The sequence below is a fragment of the Muscardinus avellanarius genome (genome assembly GCF_963383645.1).
Source record: "Muscardinus avellanarius genome assembly, chromosome: 4".
Lineage (NCBI taxonomy): Eukaryota > Metazoa > Chordata > Mammalia > Rodentia > Gliridae > Muscardinus > Muscardinus avellanarius.
In genome coordinates this window covers 100,995,087-101,021,154 of record NC_137789.1, presented here as the reverse complement: position 1 = coordinate 101,021,154, position 26,068 = coordinate 100,995,087, and the positions used below count along the sequence as shown (strand labels likewise).

The following is a 26,068-nucleotide window of genomic DNA, read 5'->3' as shown; positions in this document are numbered from 1 at the left end:
ATTGCACAGAAAGTGCAAGGGGATGAATGTCAGAGTAGGGCTCAGCCTGGAGCACAGAAGGGCACAGACGAAGCAGGTGTGGGCCTGCTTTTTCTAGAGGATGGACATGGAAGCTGCACTGATTACTTGAGTACAGCTTAATAGGCAGAGAGTGTGCCTAAAGAAGAAGAAAAGAAAAGACATTGAGGCCTGAGAGAGAAGGGGGTTCTCTGGGCTGGTACCATACCAGCAGGGTGAACCAAACACAGAAGGTCTCCAGACTGAGTCTCCATTGCTAAGGACAATAGATGTCCCCAGATTTGACTTTGTGATAAATGTGGTCCTTGAGCTTCTGTACATGCTAAGACTTTACCCTCAGTTACCTGACCTTATCAAGGCAATTTTTACAACCTATACTACTGATACTTGTTCACTTTCATGGTCTTGGCTGAGTTTAGCAAATAGAAGCATATGATGTCCATGTCCATTGTTCAGAGACTCAGAACCATCCACACTGGTCTGCTTTGGGCCCAGGGCCCAGGTCTGGATTAAATATAGGAAGTGGATGTGGAAATGAGAGAAATTTAAGGCTGTTTGGCATGGGAACTTTAGCCCTGGCTCTTGGATGCCCAAGATGGCCTCAGGTACTTTTGAATTAGTCTGGGTGTGTTCATTTGGTTCTGAGAACTAAAGATGCAGCTCTCCCAGTCCCTGGAAAGTCTATTAATGGCTGGATAGGCAGTAATCTAATGAGGCAATGGGGGAGTGAGGTCTCTCTCTCTTTTTAGATTAATCTCTTCTGGTGAGGAGGTTGATCTAGGAGTGTAGGGTCTTATCAAGGAGAGCCCAAGCTATGTTCCTAAGGCCCAGAAGTTGATACTTAGGCAGCAGAGAGATTTTTAAAAACCACTCAGATCACATTTTTGTTTACAGCATAAAAATGCACATTTCATAGAGATATATTTATAAGAAGTAGATGTCTTGCAACTGTTTTCTGTTTATTCCTCCTATTTTTGTTTTTATTTGCATTTACTAATGGTTGCTTTTTATAATGGAAATAAATACTATGGAAAAATGCTTTGAAATTTTTTCTTTTTCTTTAGCACATTATTTGAGGCATCCTTTAATTTTAGCAATAACCCTCCCTTACCTGAGAAACATATAATCCAAGTTCCCCCAGGAATGGACCAAATCAAAGATAGGACCAAAACTCTATCTACTGATTTTTCCTCTACGTAAATACCTATGATAAAACTTAATTTATAAATTAGGTTCAATAAGATATTAAAACAATATCTAATAATAGAATAATTATAGCAATATGCTATAATAAACAATAATAAACAATATTTAAAATGTATGAATTATTTATTTCTAGAATTTTCTGTGTAGTATTTTTTGGACCATGATTAATCATGGCTATCTGAAACAGAGGAAAGCAAAACCACAAGTAAGTCAGGTGTGGTGGTGCATGCCTATAATTTCAATACTCGGGAGACTAAGATAGGAGAATTGTGGGTTCTATTATAGCCTTAGCAACATAGCAAGACTCTCAGTAACTTAGCTAGATCCTGTTTCTAAAACAGAAACTAAAAAGAAGACTGGGGCATAACTCAGAAGTAGGGTGCCCTTGGGTTCAATCCCTATTACCAACAACAACAAAACAATCAAACAAACAAGAAAACTGCTACAAATAAGAGATGCTTCTAAATCCCTTAAAATTATATATATATATATATATATATATATATATATATATATATATATATATATTTTTTTTTTTTTTTTTTTTTTTTTTTTAAGAGGAAACAGTATGGAGAAAAGATTGATCAGGGAGAGTTCAGCCAGGCCTCCAAGGCCAATGTTAGGAAACAGGTTTTCAGAAGGGATTCTTGGTCTATAAGACCATGTGTTTTCTACCATGGTCTGCTCAGCTTTCTTCCTGGTGGGTCAGTAAGTGTCCTCCTATAGGGTTACTCGATGTCAACCCTGGCAGCCAAAACACCTGCCTGGCTCCCTCCATCACTTTCTATAATCCTTATTCTGCTTTGTTAACTCCCCTCCATATTTTCTGTCACTTGGAACATGACATCATAGGGAAGGCACTTTTCCTACAGCCTGAAAGATAAGACTGGTTTTCTTAAAAAGAAAAAAAAAACATTTAAAGAGTTAAAATAAAACAAGAATATAAAAACAAGATTCCTCTGACAGTCTTCTGGATGGGACATCTGCTGAATGTGGCCATTAGAATCCACACATGTCCCTTTCCAGGATGTTTGCTGACCCCAGCATTTCATAGCTAGTTTTGAATAGCTTTGTTGATGATCTTTTCTCTGTCTCATTTCACTATGGGAACTCCATGAGAATGGGCACTGTGTGTTGTTGTTCTGTCCCTAGTACCAGGCCAGAACCTGGCATAAGCAGGTTCCAGGAAATGGGGCTTTATGAATAATAAATGGAAAAGAAGGTAGAGACCTGGGAAGCCTTGTGATATGGGGGGGGGGGAGGCCCAGAGAGAAGGGAGATATGAGAGACCTGGGGAGGGGGAGAGAGTCAGGAGAGTCAGAGCAGAGGACACAGGGTGCCTCATGGTGCCAAAGGAACCATAAGCAAGTTGTGAAACCCCAGAGAGGCAGGCCAAATTACTTTGTTTAGCAATACAACTTATCTCTTGTAGAGTAAGTCAGGAGAGAGAAAAACAAGTTTGTGAGATGACAGTAAACGCATCTGCTCACTGTAGTTAAGACAGCTTCAAATTATAGAGATGAGTGGCCCCACCCTCCTTGTCCCCTGGACCACTCCACTACTTTCTTTCCTCTTTCAGGAAGAATAATAGGGCCTCGGAATTTAGATTTATCAGCCCCATCATATGGCATCCCCACCATCGCTGAAATCTGTTTTCCATACACTGTATATTGATTCTGCTGTGGTTGCAAGTGTATTTATCTCCATCACCAATGTAAATATTTCTGTTAACATGCAAAGATGTGTTTATAAATTCTCTATTATTGATTTTCTTCATACTGCAAACACATTTATCTCTTTGTTAATGAAAAATGTATCTAGGAAATAGTGAGATTGATTTATGGGGAAAGGTGTGGGAGGGGAGGGAGATGGGACCCGAGCTGGAAAGATTGTCCTTGGACACACCTGAAGATGTTGTGAGTCTTCCAAGAGGTGCATGCAAGATGAGAACACACTGATCTCAGAGCCCAGGGATGTTTGAAAAGTGTTCTTGCAAGATGGTCTGATGTACTTATATGTGTCAGTTGTGCTTGTAGCTATGGAAGACAAAATCAGCAATCTGGAGTAGGAGATATAGAGAAGCATCTCTCATTAGCCCCAGACCCAGTTTCATTACAGTACAGTTGAGAAGAAGAAACTAAACTTGGAGGAAAGGTTATGATTCGCCATGGGAAGATAACATTAAATATTATCTGATGATCCATTTTCTCCCTAGCGTCCACATAGATGAGCAAATTAGGCGACCTAACTGAGGGGAATGGGAGGGGGCAAGAGGTAATTTCCTCATGTGTATGATGTACATTCACAAACATATCAAAGTCAATCACTAAACCAAGCATGAGGAGAAAGGGAGGAGAAAAAAAGGGGTGTGGGAATTGGGGGAGGGCTAAATGAGTGATGTGTACATGTATCCCTCTAAACTTCTTGTACCCCATTATGATGTGTGACTACAATGGACCAACAAAACATTAAAAATATATCTGAGGATGAAGTTGAGAGGTCCACAAAAAACAGAGATGGGGCGAGCCTCAAGGTGCTCATGCTTCCTCCATAATACTTTACCAGCCATTTCAGACCCAACTGGACATCTGGGAAGGATGCTTTTGAAGCCATTTGTTCTGAGCAGTTCCTTTTTCAGCTGTTCATTCTTTTCCAAGGGAGGAATCTTTGAGGATTTTACTATCACTTTCCACATAATATAGGTCTTGATCACTTGCCAGTGGAGTTTCTGGATCTCCATGATTATCTGGAGTTTCACCTTCCCCAGGTCATCTTGTTTGATGTCCTGGGCACCTAAGGTATATGCTCTTGATAAGGCTATTTTTGTGTATATCTTAACAGTGAGATAGGGATGAGATGGACCTCAGTTTTCTTACTGAAGAGACAGATGAGCTTCTGGGAAGAGGCTCTGGTCATGTGATTCTGAAAGCTAAGACATGTGCCTGTGCACACCTTCTTCCATCCAGGTGTGGCCACTCCTGCTCTATCCATTAACCTTTTTATGGCTCTAATGATTCAAACATTTTAGCAGCCTATTGGTATTCTAACAGAATAGTTGGCATTTGACTTTGTGCCAAATGATCATTAATGTTACCAACACTGGGGGATAGGTATGAGTTATAAAAACGAGGGCCTGGATGCCTAATAATTTATCTCAGTCAGTGTTTCTGGGACTGGTATATGTTAGAGTCACCTGAAGGGCAATTAAAAAACAGATTTCTGAGCACCAGCCCCAGAGTTTCTGATTTGGTAGGTCTGGAATGGGGATCAAGAATTGCATTTTTCCTAAGGCCCCAGGTGCTAGTGAGACCATATCTCCAGAAACCACTTGAAGAGCTACTGGACTGTATCAAATAACTAAGGAATCCAGAGGCAGGCCCTTATCCAGGTCTTCCAGATCCCTAAACATATTCCTTTTTAGCTGGTAAGCATTGCCTCCAGTTGTAAGGTATGGTGGTACACACACGTAATCTCAGTACTTGGGAGGCTGAGATAGGAAGATAGGAAGTTCAAGGTCTACCTCAGAAACTAGTGAGACTCTTTCAAAATAAAAATAAGAAAAAGGGCTAGAGGTATAGCTCAGAGGTAGAATGCCCCAGGTTTAATTTCAGAACCAAAAATAAAGTCCCATTATGTATCCCAAGTGACCTATGTTTCCTCGTCCACCAGGGCCCTCTCAGGTAGGTAATCTTTTCTCTCCCAAGAATTTGGTTCTCCTAACCCTTTGGTTCTCTACCTGGCTACCTCCATTCACCCTTCATGGCTCAGCTTAATACATCCTCTTCAGAAAATCTCCCCTTAGTCCTGGCCTATGGATTAGCAGCTTCTCCACCAAACTTCTGGGATCTTCCATGTAGGCCTGGGTTTTCACCCTGCTCACAGTGCTTGACCATTGTTGGTTAACTCCACTGAGCCTTCACCACATCCTGCTACATACCTCTGGAGGATGCTCACTGTTCATCCCTTGCTCAAAATGCCATGGTGCCTCACCTGGTAGGAACTCAGGAATTATTAGGGAAATAACCTGTGAAATGACTTTATCCAGTTGCATGGTGCACTCTGGGTTGATAGAGACTCTACTTGTGAAGGGAAGGCACATTGTTCCTCTTTCTATAATATGGGGCCTGGACACATCTAAGCAGTTGTTGCTAAGACTGGCTTTAGAAAAACGCTAACTTGAGCAAGCAGCCAGTACAACCTCCTCCTGGTGAAGCCTCTTTCACTTTTTGCATGGTGTTCTCTCTGGCTTCAACATCTGTCTTGTGCTGGCTGCCAGTTTTGGCTTGGCAGCCTGGCTGACTGGCTGTCCTTGCTGTTCTCTTTTCTTCCCTGAGTGCCCCTTCTCAAACTGTGCACCCTGACAAGAGGATATCTTTGGTGTATGATTAACTGGACCCTCATACCCAGCCCCTCCCAGATAATCTATTATAGATTTTATTCACCCTAAAATACAAAAGTAGTATCTACGTGTGCTGGACATGCTAGTGAGCTTGAAAATCTTTGTTTGAAAGAGACAGAGTGCATGTGTGTGCTAGAGAGAACTTTGAACAGATTTTACCTATGAAAGGTGATGGAGCAGGCCATGGGGTCTGCAGAGTGAAGATGGCTCATGGAAGATCCAAGTGATGTTTGGGGATGGGAACAATAAGCTGTACTAAGATATGAGATGCAAAGAAACATGGAGCCATAAATGTTCGGGTTGTCTGCCTGTCATGCAGAGCCTCTGGCCATGGGCACTGTTGTAAATAAATACCAGGACTAGGGAGGAAATCTCCATTTCAAATGTGGGATGAAGCAGGAGTACAGAGCTCCCTGGCATTTATACATTCATCCCATACTCATGAAAACTGCAGTAATTTAGAGTAGTTCAGTATTTAGACTCAACTGTGTAATTCATCCTGATGTTTCCCATTCATCAAAGCCTTGTGTTTGTTTGTATTACCAGGAGAAAAAAAATTTTAAAGTGAAAAAATAAGAGATTCCCCCTCTTTTATTACAGGCAAATTACGATAGAGTTACAACCCTTGGGGCCCTTCTAGCAAAGGAACATCTTGCTTCAATTAGGTATAAATAATGAAGAATAATTAGAAAGATTTCCTCATCGAATTTGTTATTTTATGTTTCCTTTCATCTGCAGTGTATTGAAATGAATACTGCGCTCTGTTTCTGGGCCATGTAGCAGGTACCACAGGAGTGTGGTGGAATAGATCTCCAGAGCAGAAGGAAGCATCCTCCTCACTGTTGCCCTTCCATGTGCTAATCAAGAAGGATACTGGCAGCCCTCAGTCTAGGGCCATAGATGCAAATATGAGGCTACTTCATCTTTAGTCTTTCAAGTTCTTATAGTCTTCCAAGGACCCAGATATATTAAGAACTATTCCTTCCAGTTACCAAGTACTGAATGCAGTAACTCCAGTTAATGAGCAGTGCTCGAATTGCTGAAACCACACCCTGTTTTATCCTCTTAATAACTTTTTGCTACAGGATTTACTTCTATCCCTAATGTTAAGATTTGGAAACTGAGTCACAGAGAGGCTACAGTACTAGGTATGGTGGGGCTGGGAAGTAAGGCTGGCAATAACTCCAGAGATCCTGCTTGTCCTTGCCTTGGTGTTGATCTCCCTGTGAGATCATACTTACATCAGTAGCCCACAAGTTGCAGACACATCCCAGGGAGGCCAGAGATGGAGGTTTCCCCTAGGGAGAATTTGTAGCTATACCTTCAAAGGGCTTGCAGATATGCCTGGGTGCATGCTTGAGATAAAGGGATTCCAGGCAAAGGAAGCAGCATGGCCTAGTGCCATCAATGAGGTGTGGGTGGCATTATTTGTTTTAAATTAGCTATGTTGATGTGGATTGGGGCAACTGCTGGGATGAGATGAGAAGATGGAGGACTATGTAGATCAGATTGGGAAAACTGGCTCTTCCCATGGTAATGGGAACTCAGTGAGAGGTAGGGGTAATGATGCAGGTTAATAAAGAGGAGAGACTGAGATTTCCAGAAGATAAATGAATAAGGTAAAATTGGGTTGGAGCCTGGATCCCAATGAGATTTTGATTTTTGCAATTCTGGTTGGCATGTGATATTCTCTCAGAACATTGTGTTGGGTACTTCTCTTCCAGGGGCCAGTAAGGACTTTTTACTGATTGGTCTTTCATTCTCTGACTACAGACAGTCCCCGACTTAGCAATGGTTAGAGTTATGAATTTTTTACGTTAAATGGTGTGAAAGCGATAAGCATTCAATAGAAACTGCACTTCAAATTGCGAATCTGGATCTTTTCCCAGGCAAGTGATATGTGGTATGATCCTCTTTTATGATGCTGGGTGGCAGCAGCTCCCAGTCAACCCTCAATCATGAGAGGAAACGACCAATACTCCACAGGGCAACTCCTGGGTTGACAGGGCTTTTTGGATACAGGTATTCGATAAATTGCCTGAGATATATAGCACTTTATTATAAAGTAGGCTTTGTATTAATGATTTTGCTAAACTATGAGCTAATGTAAGTATTCTGGGCATGTTTGTGGTAAGCTAGGTTAAGCTATAAATTTTTTATAAGTACATTGTAATTATTGTATATCATAATTAGGGTCAGAGTGGCACAAACATACAAGCACACAGCACATGTGTGTTTCCCTACAGAACTACTTGAGTCTCTTCCCCTTCCTTTATGTAATATTGAAATTGGTGTTGGTAACTTCATATATGAATGCAGAATTATTTGCACTGTGGCATTGATAGAGTAGGCCTATTACATCCATTTTTCAGCTTTACATTCAACTTAGGATGTATTTATTAGGATGTAACCCTATCTTAAGTTGGGAGATTTTGCTTTTGTCCTTCCAAAATAAGTCTCCTCCTCTGTCCCCAGCTCAAGTGTCTGTTCTCACACTGCTGATGAACTCTGCCCCTTCAACATGCACATGGCTGGAGTTACCCACCTCTCTTCCACCTACAACAGGCCACCAGAGAAGCTTTGCTTAATGTTCACCATCATTTTAAAAATACCTTTATTGGTGCATTGTAATGAGATTTTAAACGATACAGTTGTACATGCACAACCATCTTTTAGGTAATTATCAACATTTAAAAATCAGGAAAGAACATGTAAAAATTCAGTTTTCTTTTTATTTATTTATTTTTTGGAAAAACAGATTAGTTGGGGAATGATGCTCTAAATCTGTTACCGGCTGAAACCCCAATATATCTTCCTCTTTGGAGGGGAATTCTCTTAACTGACACAGCCACTTAGGACATGTTTGTCCCAAACTAGCACTGAGCATCACAGACCAGTTATTGTCATTGTCACTGTGATAATCCATCTTTCCAACATAGTTCTTTCTTGCCAGCCTCTGTGGGTATTCCAGTTGGAGATCTTCAATGATTAACATCTTGTGTTTTCCTGACTCTTTTATACTGTGATTGCACAGAGGTCTATTTCTGCAGCTAGACTTAAAGCTTCCTGAGGGCAGGAATAATGTCTATTTATCCTTTAGTCCCTGGAGCTCAGCATAGAGCCGCTATATGCTTGTTAACCATATTGAATTAATCTACATTGAGAAGACATGCCTAGGAGAGATCACAGGCTGGCAAGTCCTATCGGGGCTGAGGACTTCTACTGTTGGGTACTGGTATAAGGAATGTGGGTGGTGGGACATGGTGAGACTTGGAATTCAGCAGGGTTTGCAGCCCATTTACATTCCTGCCAATGCATAGTATTAAGCATGTACCCACATTCTGCTGCTTTTCTGAATTTTAGGACATTCCAGGACCTGTCCAAACAAGTGGAGATGTCTTATGGTACTGTCCGAGATTCTGCTGTCTATGAGTACTTCCGAGCCAAGGGTACCAACCCCCTGGAGCAGGACAGCACGTTTGCTGAGCTCTGGCGGACCATCAGTAAGAATGGAGGGGCTGACAACTGCGTATCCAATCCTTCAGAAGGCATCAGGAAGGTAGGCAGGAATTGGTGCTTGGGCATAGGTGCGGGGGTGGGGCCATGGGTGTGGCTACCTCCAAGTTTGGAGACACTTTCCCAGAGGCATCTGACTGAATAGCACGGTTATCTGCATACCTGTACAGTATCACATTCATTATGAAGATGCCCATTATTGGATGCAGAAGCAGAGGGACTTGTCCATTAGGTACCTTCTGGGTTTTTAGAAGGACGCTAGTCAGGAAAGGGCTGGAGGGACCTTCCTCATGGTCTTATGAGTCAGTGGCACAGAACAACCTGCCCAACACAGGTGAGAACACTTGGAAAAAACAGACTTAGAGGTCCAGGTGCTAGGTTAGGGGATGAGGGGAGGAGATCCAGGAGAAGTGGAGACATGGTGGTTTGGCCAGGGGAGTGGGGACTGGCTAGGTGAGCTGCGTGCATCTTATCGAGAAAAGTTTTTTTTTTTTTTTTTGAGATGGTAGTAAGGATAGCACCATTGGGATAGAGCCTGTACTGGGAAAAGCCTCAGGAGGACAAGTGGAAGGAGGCAAAAGCCAGGGAGAGGAAGGGTGGGAAAGGCTACCGCTTGCTTCAGCAGCACCTTAGACATTGCCCCTTTACTTCAGTTGGTTTTCTATGATGACCTACACAGACAATTATTACCATATTATACAGACAAAGATCAGAGACAGAGCCATGGTTCCAGTTAGATTTAAACTCCTCGACTTCTACAGGTCCACAGTGAGGTTTTGGCATTTATCTGCCAAGCGCTTCTCTATAGCCCTGCAGGTCAATGAAGATGGAGGTTGTGAGTTGAAGGCAAGTGTCATAAGGATGCTGCTTCTGGTGGCATCCTTCTGCCTAGAGACCCCACACATGGTGGCTGCTCTCCCTGAGGTCATCATGAGAGGCATAGGAAATATGTGCAGCACCAGAGCCAGTGCTAGTCTCCTTACCACGCTGTCTCAGTGTCTACCACATCTCATCCCAATCGTCCTCCCATCACCTCTCTGGAACCTTCTCTCTCACACACAGTCCCACACATAGTCTCACACACACAGCCACACACAGCCACATACATACAGCCTCACACAACCACACACACATGCATGGTCATATACACACAATCATATACACACAATCACACACACAGCCACACAAGTCACACACATACACAATTACACATACATGTAGACACAAAATAACACACATATGAATGTGTGCCTATGCTTCTTCCCTGGCCTTTCAGTGATTACCTGGCCCTCCTGCATAGGGCAGTGGATGTCAGGACAGCTTAAGGACAGTTTGAGGGCCACTAGGGCTCCCATCCTGCTCTTAATGTGGAGAAGGGGCCCAAGAAGCCTGCCATTTCTCCCTTTTGGGTCTGAGGGCTCCAGGGAGAGGAGCCTGAGCCCTGCTTGGGAAGCTCCTGGGAGTCAGGGAAAGTCAGGGAAGAGCACAACTTTAATCCCAGGGGTCTTGTGTGGGGTGAGTGCCTGCTTGGAACATGTTCTCACATAGCCATAGCCATAGCCATAGCCATAGCCATAGACTAGGGGAACTTTACCTCACTGTTTAGCCAGGCTGAACATCAGATTATATCTGGGCTGTGGAGTCTGACACATTTTGTGTGAATTCCAGTTCTACAACTCAGCCACCATGTGAATAGAACATGCTGTTTTCCCTCTCTGGAACCTCTCAGACTCGAGAGAAGGCTAGGTGGCTTCCCATTTGGGGGTCTCCTTAGACATTTCAAATGTCTAAAAATACACATTCTGATAGATTTTTGGATGTTTAACCTCAGCCAAAGTAGCAGAATTCAATATACTGTGCTGTTCTCATGCTTACATTTGTTAGAGCGTCTTCATTCTTCATGAACCACAGAGGATGGCGCTCTAACCTTTAGCTATAGGTCTTTTTTCTTCCCTGACAGTGATTCTTTGCAGTTGCAGGTGACCTCATTTGGAGATAATGAACACAAAGTTGATTTAAGGCCTTTGGCAAGTGAGAGGGCTGGGCCAAAGGGCCTTTGAGTTCTCTCTTCCAGCTTTCTTTGTGTCCAAGAGAGCCAGTACTCTATCCATGGATGATCTTATGAAGATTCATTGTAACAGAGCTTCAAAACGTACTTCTTACAAAGGAAAAGACAGCTGCTTTATCACAAGATGCTAAAGAGGTGATATTTACAACACATATAACCAATATCCAATTAAGATCAAATATATATCATGAACTTTTACAAATCAATAAGAAAAGCTCAAACAATTTAATAGAAAAATGGACAAAAGGCTTGTGCAGGATTTTCACAACAGAGGCAATACATATGTCCAGTAATCATAGGAAGGGATGCTCAAAGTCATTAGTGATCTGTGAATGCAAATCAAGACCATAAAGATATATCATTTTACACTAATTAGGCTGGCATAAAATGAGAGGTGGTTGAGAGGATGTGAAGTAACAGGTGCTTAATTGCTGGTGGGAGGGTATTCAGTACAACCACTTTGAAAAAGAGTTTATCATTCTTTTATCAAATGGGATATCCTATATCCTACAGCCCAGCAATTCTACCACTTTTGTATCCACCCTAAATAAATGTCTGCATGTGCTTCTAGAGACAAGAAAGCCATGGTGGCATTGCTTATATAGCTAAAGCCCTGGCAGCAATCCAAATGACCATTAATAGGGTAAAAAGATGTCTGCAATGAAATGGGAGAACTATAGTCACATTGAATGGTATGGATGGATCTTAATGAAATAATATGGAACAAAAAAAGTATTATAGGCAATTTCATAGGGGTCAACTAATAAAAAATAACACCCACCATCACATCCTTTTAAAAATGTATAAAACATCCTCATATACACATCTAAAGTAATGATGAAATACAAGATTCACCATGATGGCTGCCACAGATGGGAACCACAGAGCAACAAGACGGAGAAGCATATTGTTGAATGTAAGTCAGAATCAATGTTAGGTTTAGACTAACAGAAGTTTAAATTTTCTTTTTCATTTCTCATTAAACTATATCATAAGCGGTTTAATTGTAAGAGAGGTCCATGCCTGTGCAAATAGGCAAATGCCCTAAAGCAAGGTTATGATTATTATCATTCTGGGCATCTACCTACTTTCCCAAATAAATAAATCTAGACCTAGTCAGGCAGCGTTTGGCTTCTCCTGCACCCCAGCCATTTCATTTCTGGCAGGAGCCACTTGCCTGCCCTGATTGCTTCAGGAAGGCAAACACACCATTAAAAGGTGTTGAACCTGGAGGTGGGTCATCTGGGACATGCTTTCTCCTCACCCTGCTCACTCCTAGTCTGTTGGTGACATATCAGAACTTGTTCACTGCCTGGTGATATTTAGGCTCTTACAAATAAAGCCGTATAAAAATAAATAGCAAAAGATGCAAATAATAGATTCCTTATCAATGCCTATAGCTTATGGTAAAGAAAATAATCTTTTTTTTCAGTACATAGAATGTCTTCTTTTTATGACATCATCATTTTATAAGCCACAAGCTGGCGTTGGGGGTCACAAATCTCCCTCTTGCATTTGAATCTCCAAGGGGGAAAAATTACTCCTGGTGCTAGACAAATGTTAAGGGTTTTATAACTAGTGTCATAAAAGTGAGTTTATAGTATTGTCAGAAAATAAACTGTGCTGTATTTTCTTTTATTGGAAAAGGAGCTTAGATTCACTCTCAAATCCTTCTTCTTCATGTGCCTGTTTGGGTGACTGCTGGGCTGAAATGAAATGCTTCCTCCCTGTGCCACTCCCAGACAACAGATTCAGTAACCTTGTAAATCCTTGGGTCTGTGGCAGGACCAAGCTGGAGAGGGTCATGCTCTAAGTGAGGACCATGACTTAAATCCAGAAACTAGAAGAAAAAAAAAAATCCAGAGAACAGAGAAATAGGGGCTTCAGCTTAATATCCAGGTAAGAGTAGCCTTTCCAAAGGACAGCCACACTTCTCATTTTAAGTTGTTCTTTGGTGACTCCAGCTCCATTTCCACAAAGTGAAGATTGTGAGTCACTGTCTAATTGTTACTAAAACAAGAGTTTGGTGTCTGAGTAACCTTGGAAAGCTGCCATTAGTTTTTACTTGGGAGTACTGCAGCTTTTAATGACTTGAAACCATTTTAGGTGGGATATTGTTTAGCAAGAGACAATCACTTTTCTATAGTATTAGAGCCTGAAAAAGCGTTGGCATGGTTGTCCTGCAGCTGGTATTCACTTCTTTGTGCCAGTGCCTCTTAGACAAACTGTAGACATTACAGGACCCTGGTGAAGAGAGCAAGAAGGAATTTGGAAGGAGAGGGAGTATTTAACTTACTAAAAGATTGTAACACACACTTTTGACAACAAACCTGATTGTCATCCTCTAATCTCAATAAATTCTACATGGTTCCTGAGTGAGTCATGCACTCGCTGTCTATGAACAGATACAGATAAATCAGGGACATAGTTCCCACCCTTAGTTAACAGACAAACTTCCTTAGATTCCATGATGGAAGGGACTATGGGAAAAGGGTTGATTCTATGAGGAGTCTGGAGGAGTTTCTAGTGGGAGAGTGAAGGAAACATGACACAGGGCCAGCTTCTGTGGCAGAAAAGAATTTCAGCATAAACTAATAAGTCATATTCAAGGGAGAATGTGGGCCACCTGCAGAGTGAGAGATGCATTCCATGGCTCTTCTTTTTGTTTGTTTTGGGGTTTTCATACTGGGGATTAATCCCAGGGGCATTCTACCTCTGAGCTACACCCCAGGCCTTTTTTATTTCTTTTTTGTTTTGAAATAAAGTCTTGCTAGGTTGCTGAGACTGCTAGGTTATGGAGAGTCTTTGACTATATTGCTGAAGATGTCCTTGAGCCTGTGATCCTGCCTCAGCCTCCCAAGTACTAGGACCAATGGCTTTTCTTTTCTTTTCTATTTATTTATTTATTTATTTATTATTCCATATTTCATTTTATTTATATGTGAAACATATTGAAAATGGTGTACATTTAGATTGTGCTTTGTGTCCTCTTCCCTTCCATTCCTCTTCCCCTCTCCCAATAAAGTGGCCAGGTTAACCATGCTATATTTATACTATTACACATATTCGAATGTAGCTCCTCCAATGAACAACCTCAGCTTTCTTCCTCTCCTATCCTTCCATTCTAGCATTGCTGAGATTTCCCCTCCATTATCTGGAGTTCTTCTGGTATTACCACTACTCCCTAGCTTGGGCATATTAAGAGACTCTTTTATGAGGTGGATAAGAAGAATTATGTGAGGATGATATCAGTCTGGTAGTTACAAGAGATTCCATGTGTTTTGTTCATCTTCTGGATCCTGATGGGGCCTTAACTATTTTATCAGTAGATACTGTTTTTGTTTAAACTATTCAGGAAGGCTAACAGTGTCCAAGAAGATTACTCTCCTGTTTAAACTATTCACCTATTCAGCAGTGGGTTGGCTTATAGTACCCAAAGAAACTGTTCTTTGTGTGACCTTCCTTTCCTATACACAGGTATCTCTTCTGCTTTACTATCCCTAGGTTGGATAATTAACAATTTGAGGTATTTTGCAAGTGAGTGAATTTTGAGTATGTTATCCAGAGCCACCTTTCTATTTATTTTTTATTTTTTATTTTTTTGCGGGTTTGGGGATGGAACCCAGGGGCATTCGACCTCTGAGCTACACCCCCTGCCCTATTTTTTTTATTCTTTATTTTGAAACTGGGTCTCACTGAGTTTCAGAGGGCCTCACTTAAGTAGATAAGGCTGTCTGCAAACTGTGATCCTCCAGGTCTCAGCCTCCTGAATGCTGGGATTACAAGCGTGCGCCACCATGCCCGGCCCACCTTTCTAGATCCTTGTGTGGTTTCTGTTGTCTGATCAATAGATGGCTCTTTGAGAGCAGTCAGAAGTGTTCAGTGTAATTAGAAGATACCCGTAAATTGCTCAGAAGTTTTGTACTAACAGATCTTGATGAGGAGTAAGGGTATTGTGGAACTTTGCCACAAGCTTTCATATTAGTTATATTTTTCTTTTTCTTTCTTTATATCTCCTTTCTGCCTATTTCTTTTGATTTTTTTCTCTTCTACCTCAGGAATTAGACTCAGAGTTCTGTGCAGGCTTATCTCTTTGTTATCTTTCCTTAGAGAGGAGCTCCTCTGTGTCCTGAGAGATGTGTCACAGAAAGAGGGGAAACAGGTTGACTCCGTTTTTCTCGGCCACAAACACAGATCAGACCCAAAAACAATTAGAACAAGGATTGGAAAAATATAGCCCCAATTTATTTTTATAAATAAAGTTTTATTGGAAAAGTATCCCTGCCTCGTCATTGACATTGATGAAACTTTGTATCTGCTTTCTTGCTACTTCAACAAAGTTGAGAGTAGTGAGACAGAGATCAGATGGATTTTGAAATGGAAACTATTTGTCTCTATCCTTTTGCATAAAATCATTTAAGTACCATTGTTCTAAAGAAGAGGTGTGTACTATCTCACAGCCTATAGGCGCCTCGAGAAGCTTGTATTCTAGTTTTTCACCATCTAGTAGCTCCTAGGCCTGCTGGTAGCTCATACTCTCACTTTGCACCATTTATTCCCATATGGTCTTTGTCTGTTCTTGTTTTTCTAGATCTAACTGTTGTAGAAATTCCTCCCTCACTGTACTGGGACCAGCTTTTGTCCTGGCTTGGCCTTGTCTCTCCTGAAATCTATTGAGCAGTCTTGGTGCAAGAGGTGGCATGGTCCTACATCCTTACCCCATCTTCACCTCTTCCCACAGGGTAGCACTGCCATTTTTAGTGTTCAGTCTCTTTCCATTGCTTTGCCTACTCTTTACTTGTGCTTGTAATTTTCCTCCATTTTCACCCCAAAGTAGCTAGATGTATGCCTAAATTCTATTTTTAAAAGTCTCACTCCTCCTTCCAGGTGACATAGCAAAGATTATTTAAGTATGTGATTTTATTTTATTTCACTTTTTGTGGTATTGGTTTTGAACCCAGGGACATTCTACTTTTGAGCTACATCCCCAGCCTGATTTTTAAATTTTTTTAATTAGAAACAGGGTCTCACTAAGTTGTGAATTGCCTCACATAAGTATGATTTTATTTTTTATTTTATACTATTAAAATTATAAACGAGGAATTCTGAGATGTAGAATTGAGTTGGAAGTGGTTCAAATTTATATGATAATAACTATATTACATGCAGTCAGATTTTAATGTTCCTGGTGGGACTTTTTTTACTTCCTTTAGCTTGATCAAGTCCATCAAGCAACACCCAGCATAAGCCAATTTCTGTGCAGTGCCAGGGCTGACCTGGACTGCCAATTGATTAAGCCTCTCATAAATCAGACCTAATATTTAATAACATTGTCAACTAGAATATAGTGTTAATAGTTTAAATGTCAATCTTTACAGCTCATTGAGCTCTTTGAATAAATAGACGAGTAGCTTGTCTCAGACCCTGTGGCTGGAGATAGTATTTTTCAGAGGGAAGGAGCTTTTGAGGCCAGCCATGTTCACAGAGGGTGTTTTTTTCCATGCTGTGAATATCACTGAGGTCATAAAGTGTGAATGCAAATGCACGGAGAAAATGGGACCACAAATCTTATTTATTTCCACCACTGATCTAACGCTTGCCCTGGCACCACCTTTCAGCACTTGCATTTGTTCCTGCTCTGTTTCAGGGCTGCTGTTATTGTGACACTCTCTGTGAAGTCAGGGACTGTGCTTGTATCAGAAAAGGTGGCCCCAGAAGGACTACATTCTTCCATTAAAAGACTGGGAACTTTGGTGTCCCAGGCACCCTCCATTTGGAAGGAGGGAGGTGAAGAGGTGGCCTTGTACACAGAAACACCCTGTATCCATGGCATGCTGGGAGTTCCTACTGAGGAGAGGAGAGGTTTGCATGGAACTGCACTTCTTTGTGATTTGGGGATGCTTAGTTCAGTTATCAGGAGAGTTTGGCCCAGATAATGGGAAGGATGTAGCTCTGGCAGCTCTCTGCAGTGGAAAATAATAATGCTCTCAGTAGAAATGTGTTTCAAGATGGAAATTTTGTCTTTTTTCTGCTTCCAAGTCAATATGGGTTGGAAATTCTAAAAGCTTCCTCCCTTCTCACCCACTCACATTAGATGATCCTTCGTTTCTCTACCTTTTGGTTCCTGATTACGAGTTCTCTTTCCAGTTTACTGTTGGCAGTCTCTTTTCCTCATTCATTCGCTTATTCATCCATTCAAGCATTGCAGTTTGAGTAGTTTCTCCCTGAGAATCAGGAAATGGGAGTTTAAATTCTACTTTCAACCTCATTTAATCTGTGGCTTTGAGCAAGTGGATTCACCTTTTGAACCATCTGTGAGACTTCAGAAAAACCTGCATAGTTCAGATGTGAATTTACTAATGCATTAAGTCTAAAACATCCAGCGTGGTTCGCAGCCCACAGTGTGCATTCAAATATAAGAATACTACCTTAGCATGTACCATATTTTAGAAGAAAGAAGAATAAAGAAAATAGAGACAAATAACAGTCTTATAAAGTATAATTGGATGTGGTGGTGCATTCCTGTAATATCAGTAGTTGGGAGACTGAAATAGGGAGACTGAAATAGTTCAAGGCCAACCTCATATAACTTAGAGAGTCCCTATCTTAAAATAAAATAAAAAATAAAAAGGGCTAGGGACATAGCTTAATAATAGAGCACCCTCTTTTCAACCCCCATAACACACACACACACACACACACACACACACACACACACTCACACAGAAGCAAGCATATTATATACAACTCATAAATTTATACGACTGTATACAATTGTACAATCACTACCAGAACAAGATGTAAAACATTTCTATCACCTTTGAAAATTTCTGTCACTTTCTAGACACCCTCTACCCCAGGCAATTACTTATAGATTTCTGGTAACCCAGATTAAATTTACCTATTCCAGTTGTTCATATAAATGCATTTATATACATATGTGTGTGTGTGTGTGTGTGTGTGTGTGTGTCTCATTTCACCCCCAAAATGTCTATGGGTTTTATCTATGAAGTTGTGGGTATCAGCATTGTGCTTCGGGTTCTTTTTCTTTTTTTTTAAGTCATATTCTATTTTAGGAACAAATAAGAATTAATTTATCCATTATTCAGTTGATATATACTTCCACTGTTACCAGTTTAAAGTTTTAGGAATAAGGCAATATAAATATTTTCCCACAAGTACTATGTGGAGAAATGTTTAAATTTTTATTCACTAAGTACAAAGGGATGAAATTCCTGGTCATAGGTAGATGTGGTTACTGCTGTATGAACCTGCCTAACACCTCCAATGTGGTTGTGCGATTTTGTACTCTCAGTAGTAACACACTACTTGCAGTTTCTGGACTCCACAGTCTTTGTGATTGGCTAAGTCATAGACAATTTTAACTTTTTGGTGAATTATAATGGGTATGAACTAATATCTCATTATTGTTTTAATTTGGTGACTGGTGATGTTGAACACTTTTTCATGTGCTTTTTGGCCATCTATATAGCATCTATATAGCTTCTTTCAGAAGCATGAGCTTAAGTCTTTTGTTAATTTGTATTGGGTTCTTTGTCTTTTAATTGCTGATTTATATGAGTTTTTAATCTATTTTGGATGTAAGACCTTGATGAAATAAAAGTACTATAAATATAATTCTCAGTTTGTAACTTGCCCTTTCATTTGATTAATGGTGTCTTTTGAAAAGAAGAAAAATTTAATTTTAATAAAATGCCACATATCATTTTTTTCCTTTTATGGTTATGGTTATGCTTTTTGTGACCTGCCTAAAAGGTTTGCCTAGCCGAAAGTTACAAGCCTTCTAGAAGTTTTAAATTTAGTTTTATGTTGCATCTAACATTAATATTTGGGTATGCAATGAGGGAGTGATCTAGGTTCACTTATTTTCTATACATGTGTGCAGCTGACCTAGCATCATTTGTTAAAAGTCTCCAGCAAATAAGTGAGAACTCTTAATTGAAATCAATAGTACACATATGTGTTCATCTATTCCTTGATCCCATATTCTGTTCTATTGGTCTTTCTTTCTATTCTTAGGCCAAAACAAAAGTGAACAGTGCCCTTTTACAATAGTTTCTTAAGTTAGATAGTATAAGTTGCCAAATTTTGTACTTTTATGAGATGGTTTTAAACAATTCTGGATCCTTTACATTTAAATTTTATCTTGGCCGGGCGTGGTGGCACACGCTTGTAATCCCCGCGCTTGGGAGGCAGAGACAGGAGGATCGCGCAGGTTTGAAGCGCGCGCTGGCTTAGGAGACCCTGTTTCCAAATAAAAAAAATGTAAAAATAGGTCTGGGAGTGTAGCCCGGAGGTAGAAGGGCTTCCAGGAACTCCAGTACCACCAAAAAAAAAAAAAATTTATCTTAATCTTATTAGTTTCTTTAAAATGGCTTTTGATATTTTGATAGCTCTTATATTTAGTATATAGATAACTTGGGGAAATTCATGTTTATAATACTGAGTCACCTAATGCACAAACATAGTTTTTCCATTAAAAAAAAAACAGCCTAAAGTTGACTTCACTGGTTTTCACTGTTTTGTTCTATTTTTCATTGATTTCAGCTTTTTGTCAAAATTATATTCTGTATTTTTGGGTTATACTTTGTTTTTATAGCTTCTTAATATTAAAATTTAGATAATTAATTTTTACTAGTTTTCTTTCCTAATATAACAATTAAAGCTATACATTTTCCTGTAAGTACTCTTTTATCTACACTCCTTGAATTGTTATTGTTTTCATTCTCATTCAATTCAAAATGAGAACTTGCCACAGATAGCAATAATATACTATATATTTCAAAAGAGCCAAAGGAAATGATTTTGAAAGTTTTCACCATAAAGAAATGATTAATGTTTGAGAAAATAAATGTGGTTCACCTGATTTAAATGTTACATGATGCAGATGTGTACATGTGTCAAACGTTACATGGGGTCACATTAATAGACACAATTTTTGTTTTATCAGTTAAAAATAAAAACAAAGCTAAAATAATAAAGGGGTTAAAAACAAAAAACAATATGAAGGTGCTGGCACAGTCTCCTTTTTAAGGTATTCTGGTGTGTGTGTGTGTGTGTGTGTGTGTGTGTGTGTGTGTGTGTGTGTACATGTATGTTACTGAGGATTGAACGCAGAGGCATTGTACCTCAGAACTACACCCCCAAACCAATTTCATTTCTTATTTGGAAACAAGGTCTCACTAGGTTTCTGGGAGCCTCAATAAATTGTTGAGGCTGGCCTCAAGCCTGCAATCCTTCTGTCTCAGTCTCCCAATTACTGAGATTACAGGCATGTGCCACCATGCCATGCTAGGGTATTCCCACTGAGAGCTAGAGAAAAGCAAGTGGCTGTGAGTGACTTAATGTGGAAAAGATCCAGGGACACACAGCAGGATTTTACTCAGTGAGGCTGGAAACTTCCAGCGATATTTCCTTAAGCACACATAACTTATAATCCATATGCCTCCATGCCTTTTCTGTTTTGAAGACAGAAGTATAAGAATATGAGAGAAAACTACTGTCAAGGAGAAAATAAAATATACAGAGAGCTAATGGAAATCAGAGAGGCAGAAAAGACAGTTCAACTCTCTATGAACAAACTCCACTTGTATTCCTACTGAATGTGTATTTTTCTCGTAGGAGAATGAGAGCAGTGATATTTTTACTGCCTAACAATTACTGTCTTCAGAATTCCTCATGCTCATGGACTTTAGTCTTCTGAGTTCAGATATGTTGGCCAGTTAAATGTCCCTGAGCCCTTTTACATGCTGTAACTGTGGCCCATCCCAACTCTAAATGCACATTTGGTTGGAGGGGGGATATTGGGGACTGAAACTAGGGTATTCTACCTATAGGATACACCTCAGCCCCTTTCATTTCCCATTTGGAGAGAGGGTTTCACTAAGTTGCTCTTTAAGTTGCTGAGACTGACCTAGAAGCTGGGATCCATGATCCTTCTCTGTCAGTATTCCAAGCATGCAGATTATTGGCATGTGCCACCACTACTGGCTCAAATGTACTTTAGTATATCCCAATGCATGTCAACTACTAAAATAGTTTGAGAGGACAAATTTTTAGGCTGTGTTTATGATTTATATATAATATGTAACCATTAAGAAAAGCTTAAAGTATTCCAGAAAATTAAAATAGAAATAAATGGAGAAACCTAACCATTTTTTCTCTCCACCTAAGTATGACTCCAGTAATTATTTTGTATATTTTCATCTAGTCTTTTTTATAATTTACATCAAAGCTTTATATAGTTAAGGTGTTACAGGAAATATATTTTATCCTATTTTTTCTAACACTGCTGTAAAAGTTAATAAAAATCACTTAATGGCTAATATTTCACCAAATATATACAGAGTAATTTAGCTAAACATTTTATTCTTGTTTGCCATTTGGGTCATTTCCAATTTTTCATAAATATAACACTGTAATTAATGAACTTAATACCTAATATTTTCCTGTTCAGTTACTTCATTTATTTCTGTAGGTCTAATTCTTAAAAATAAAATTATAATTTCAAAATAGATATAAGTGCTTAATGCTCTTGATAAAATAGTACTGATTATTGCCAAAGCAGGTCTTTGGATGATGTACATTTTTTATTTTGGAGATCAGAAAATACTCAGGTTTTATTAATTTGAGAATGAGAAACGTTTTTATAGGTTGTATTGTTATTTTTCTACTTTTTCTATCCCTTTTGTATTTCTTTTTCTTTATATATTTACATATGCATTTGTATGTACGTGCATTTTTGCTTGATTTTACTTTATTCTTTTGGGGACTAAAGTGGAGCTAAATTCATTTCATTTCCCATCCTTTTTCTCTCAGTCCACATTAGATAATGCCATTTTAAATTGTGATTCATAGCTGTGAAGGGCTCGGGGAATTTGAACAAGATCATGTTTAGCTATCTGTAGTTGTTCAATAATAAGAAGTTAGGCACATACAAACCCTTCTCTAAATATACATTTTTGCAGTGATTTACTGTTGAAGTATTTGGTCTTGTATTCACTTATTCATTTATTTGTCAATTCATTTATTAGTGCTGAATTCAGTTACTATGTAAAAGCAGACATGACACTTTCAGTCCATGACTGAATTGATACGAGGTCAAAGAGAAAATGAAAGCTGATTTTAGAACTATATGTTATTATTTCTTTCCTTGCTTTACCACGGGTTTTTCTTATTTTCCCTGGGGCCTTGTGTTTGTGCTTACACAATCAGGATATTAATCCCAAGGAGCCCTCTTAGAGAGGCTTAGGGTGGTGAGGTAAGGGCTAAGTTTCTCTTGCTCATTACTCGCTTGAATTTCAGCATGACCATTCATTGATAAGGAAACCTAAGTACAAAGAGCACAAGGGAGTTGCTGAAGATCCAATTGTGAGTGAGTCAGTCATCAGACTCACAGCTTTAACAGAGACTTTCTTCACTTTGACACCCGGGTTCTGTGACTCTGTAGGAGTAGAGATGTGAGAGCAGAACAGTCTTCAGCTTGTGGCTGCCATGTCTCAGGGCAAGATCCTGGACAAGTGCACTGGTTCCAGGAGCCAGAGCAGCCCCTCCACTCACCGCAGCTCTGCATGCTATGCTCAGGGGTTGGATCATCTCTCTTATCATGCCTTTCAGGCGGGTTGCCATATAGCCCCCAACCTTGATGAAAACTTTCAAATTCTTCTGAGCCTTCCCTGAGCTCACCCTTCTCCTAACCACACTGTCCCCAGAGTAGAGCCTCACCCCACATCACTCAGTCTTCAGTGCCTTGCTCTGTGTGTCACAGTCCTGTTATGCTCAGAGTTTCTCCAGGGTGGAGAGGCTTTTTATTCATTTGCCTATTATTCATTTGTTTGTCCCCAGAAATGACCTAGGACAGAGGAAGGCACAGGGACATAGCACCTCTAACCTTTTAAAAAGTCAAACAAAAGAAATGTTCAATGAGCATGAAATGGAAGTGGGTACAAATGGAATCAGAACTGTCTTAAACATGAATAAGCAGAATTTCTGGGTCCAGTTGACAGGACCGACTGCAAGGAGGGGTAAGGAATGGCTGGGGAGGGTGGGGGTCCTTGGTGGGCCCTGGAGGGCTTTCTCAGTCTGTCTGGAGCTTACTCTACATTGGAATGAGTTGGCCCATGCCTAACCCCTTGCTGCTTAATTCTGCTTGATGGTGATTGGTTTGGGATAATACAGTCCAAATATCAAGAAAAGCCCCTTTTGAGCCTCCCTTATTAAATTACTTCGCTTTGGGTTTTGAGCATTGCCAAGCAAATCTTGTTATGAATTCTTCAATTACTTTCTTTTGCAATTTTTGTAATTTGTTAGGGTAAACCCTGGAATCAAACCAATGTCCATGCCATCATGCTCATTTTGATTATTTTCAAACTTCTCATTAGAGGAAGTGGGAGGATGTCAACTCCCCTTAAATCTGATTTTTCCGATTTCCTCTATCTCTCAATTTTCTTTGTACCCAGGTTTAATGTACTTCCCCTTAGCACTGGATAGAAATGTGGGCTGATTCATTCTATTTGTTCCACTGAATATTATTGCTTTGGGTTTTATGACTGAAGTTTTTTGCACATGGAGGAGAATTGTTTTGTTATTTGATTACATGAAAATCAAGAAGCAAAAATTGCTGATGAAAACAATTTTGATTTATTGTGTAAGCTAGCTCATTGGCCATTTTTGCTTAGCTTATTTTTATTTTCATTTCATTGGAACAATATTGTTCAGCCAGGAACAAAAAGAAAGAAAGGAAGGAAAGACTAACATTTATAATAAATGGGCACATATGTGGCATTGTGCTCTCACACTTAATCTTTATATATTTTAATTTTATGACTCTTTTTACAAATAAACACTGCAAAACTCAAAAGAGTTCAACCTTTGGCCCACAAATTATCTAACTCTATCTACCATTCTTTTGTTTTATCATTGTTTCTACTATTATTATAATGGGAGTCCATTTCTTGAATTATTTGTGACTTGCAGCTCAAATATCAGGTGGTTTGCTTTAAAACCAACAGTTTTTTCCCTCCTCCTTCCCTCAGTGTTAACAAGTAACATGTTCTTATCAGTTTACTGACCATGGGAATAAAGAGCTAGTGTCACAAGATCAGGGAACTCATCTCTAGGAAAATGCAGGACATAAAGTGTGTGTGTGTGTGTGTGTGTGTGTGTGTGTGTGTGTGTGTGTGTGTGTGTTTCCTGATAAGCACATCCCCATGACCCTGAAGTTCTTTCTCGCTTTAGAAGGAAGTTTCTTTTTTTGGCCTTGGAAAAATTTCATCTTGTTTAATAAACATGCTGTTCACTGACTTTTTTATTTGCTAGCAAATCAATGGAATTTCTTTTTCCTTCTTTCCAAAGGCTTGTCCCAATTATTTGATTTGGCCAATTGGGCCAAATTAAGAAATTATTAGTTATGTTATTATTGAATTATTAGTTATATTACCATTGCTATCATCATTATATCATCATAAAGAATATAAAATAGGTAGAAATAGTGGTTTCCAAAAGGATGAATAGATTTAATACAGAGTTGACAGGTTTTATCTAGATAAATCATTATCTACTCTCCAACATATAGATATTAAGCTTTGTTCTACCTTTAATTTTGATTATAGTGTGTGTGTGTGTGTGTGTGTGTGTGTGTGTGTGTGTGAAAAAATGGGAGGGGATAATAAGAGGTCATTTAACCCATATGAGGGCGAGCTTAAGAGGAAAAGAAAATGCTCTGGAAATCATGCCTCCTGGCGATCACAGAGAGGTAGCAGAAATGATTGTCCTGGTAACAACAATCCTCAGCAGTGAAAATTGGTATTGAACTTGGACTTACTCTATGTATCCCAGGTTCCAGACTTCATTTAGTTACACTTGCTGTGACAAAGAGGACTTTCTAGAAAGTGTAGAGATTTTGGCATCCCTGAGCTGCACAGCCACACCTCCATCAAAACAGAATTAGAACCTTGCCAGGCCCCTCTAGTGGTGAACTTTTATGATTCCTCCATTTGACAGAGCTACAAATTCTTAAAGAAGATCCTAAGCTTATTCAGCTGAATGGGATTGGAGTCCCTCTGGATCGCTTTGGTCATAATGTGAGCTCTTTTGCAGCTCCTCAGTGTGCTCTATGGTGATAGTGCAAGCTCTGTCTCTCAAGGCTGACATTTTAGCAAAGGCCAAAATGGAATACTTAACCACAAATGGACTTAGAGAATGAGGTTCTTCAATATAAACCCCTGGGGTGGTCTCTCAGCCCATTAAAGGGTGTTCTTTAATACCAGTTGTGAGCACATATGATTTTGCTGCTTCTCATTTCTGCATATCAGAGTTGCTAATTTTCAACAACCCTTTATGATCAGAGAAACATTAAAAGGAGGTTGATTCAGATGCAAAACTATCCTGGCCTCAGGGTAAAGTTTCACGGACCTCACTTTAACTTTGTTGAGACAGAGTCAAAGCTCAATTTTTCTAACTTAGTGTAGTGAATTTAATATGAATATAAAATTGGTTTGGTTCTTGCTTCTATCTTTTGCCACTCCTGAGATCTTGGTCAGGTTAATTAACTCTTAAAAAAATTAGGATAATAGTACTGGCTCCTTCTGTCTCAGCCAAGAACTGAGATTACAGGTGTGTACCATCATACCTGACAGGTTTGAGTACAGCCTTGGCAAGGTAGCAAGAATCTCATTAACCTGTCAAGACACTATTTCAAACAGAAAAAGAATAAATAAAAAGGGCTGGGGTATAGCTTGTAGGTAGAATGTCCCTGGGTTCAATTCCTAGTACCACAAAAATAATAACTAATATTTATTATTAGTTATTATATATAATTATAATTATATCATAATATGTTA

The 26,068-nt window shown here is 39.6% G+C and overlaps 1 protein-coding gene across 1 annotated transcript in view; it reads left to right on the top strand.

Annotated features, from left to right (window-relative positions):
• The window catches only part of GRID1 (glutamate ionotropic receptor delta type subunit 1), a gene marked incomplete at both ends in the record, with an annotated part of 769,462 nt that overhangs the window by 710,207 nt on the left and 33,187 nt on the right, over positions 1 to 26,068 (top strand). Inside the window, one exon of the mRNA XM_080695056.1 lies at positions 8,987 to 9,182. Coding sequence (XP_080551182.1) covers positions 8,987 to 9,182 — 196 coding nt within the window. The remainder of the gene's footprint in view (positions 1 to 8,986; positions 9,183 to 26,068) is intronic.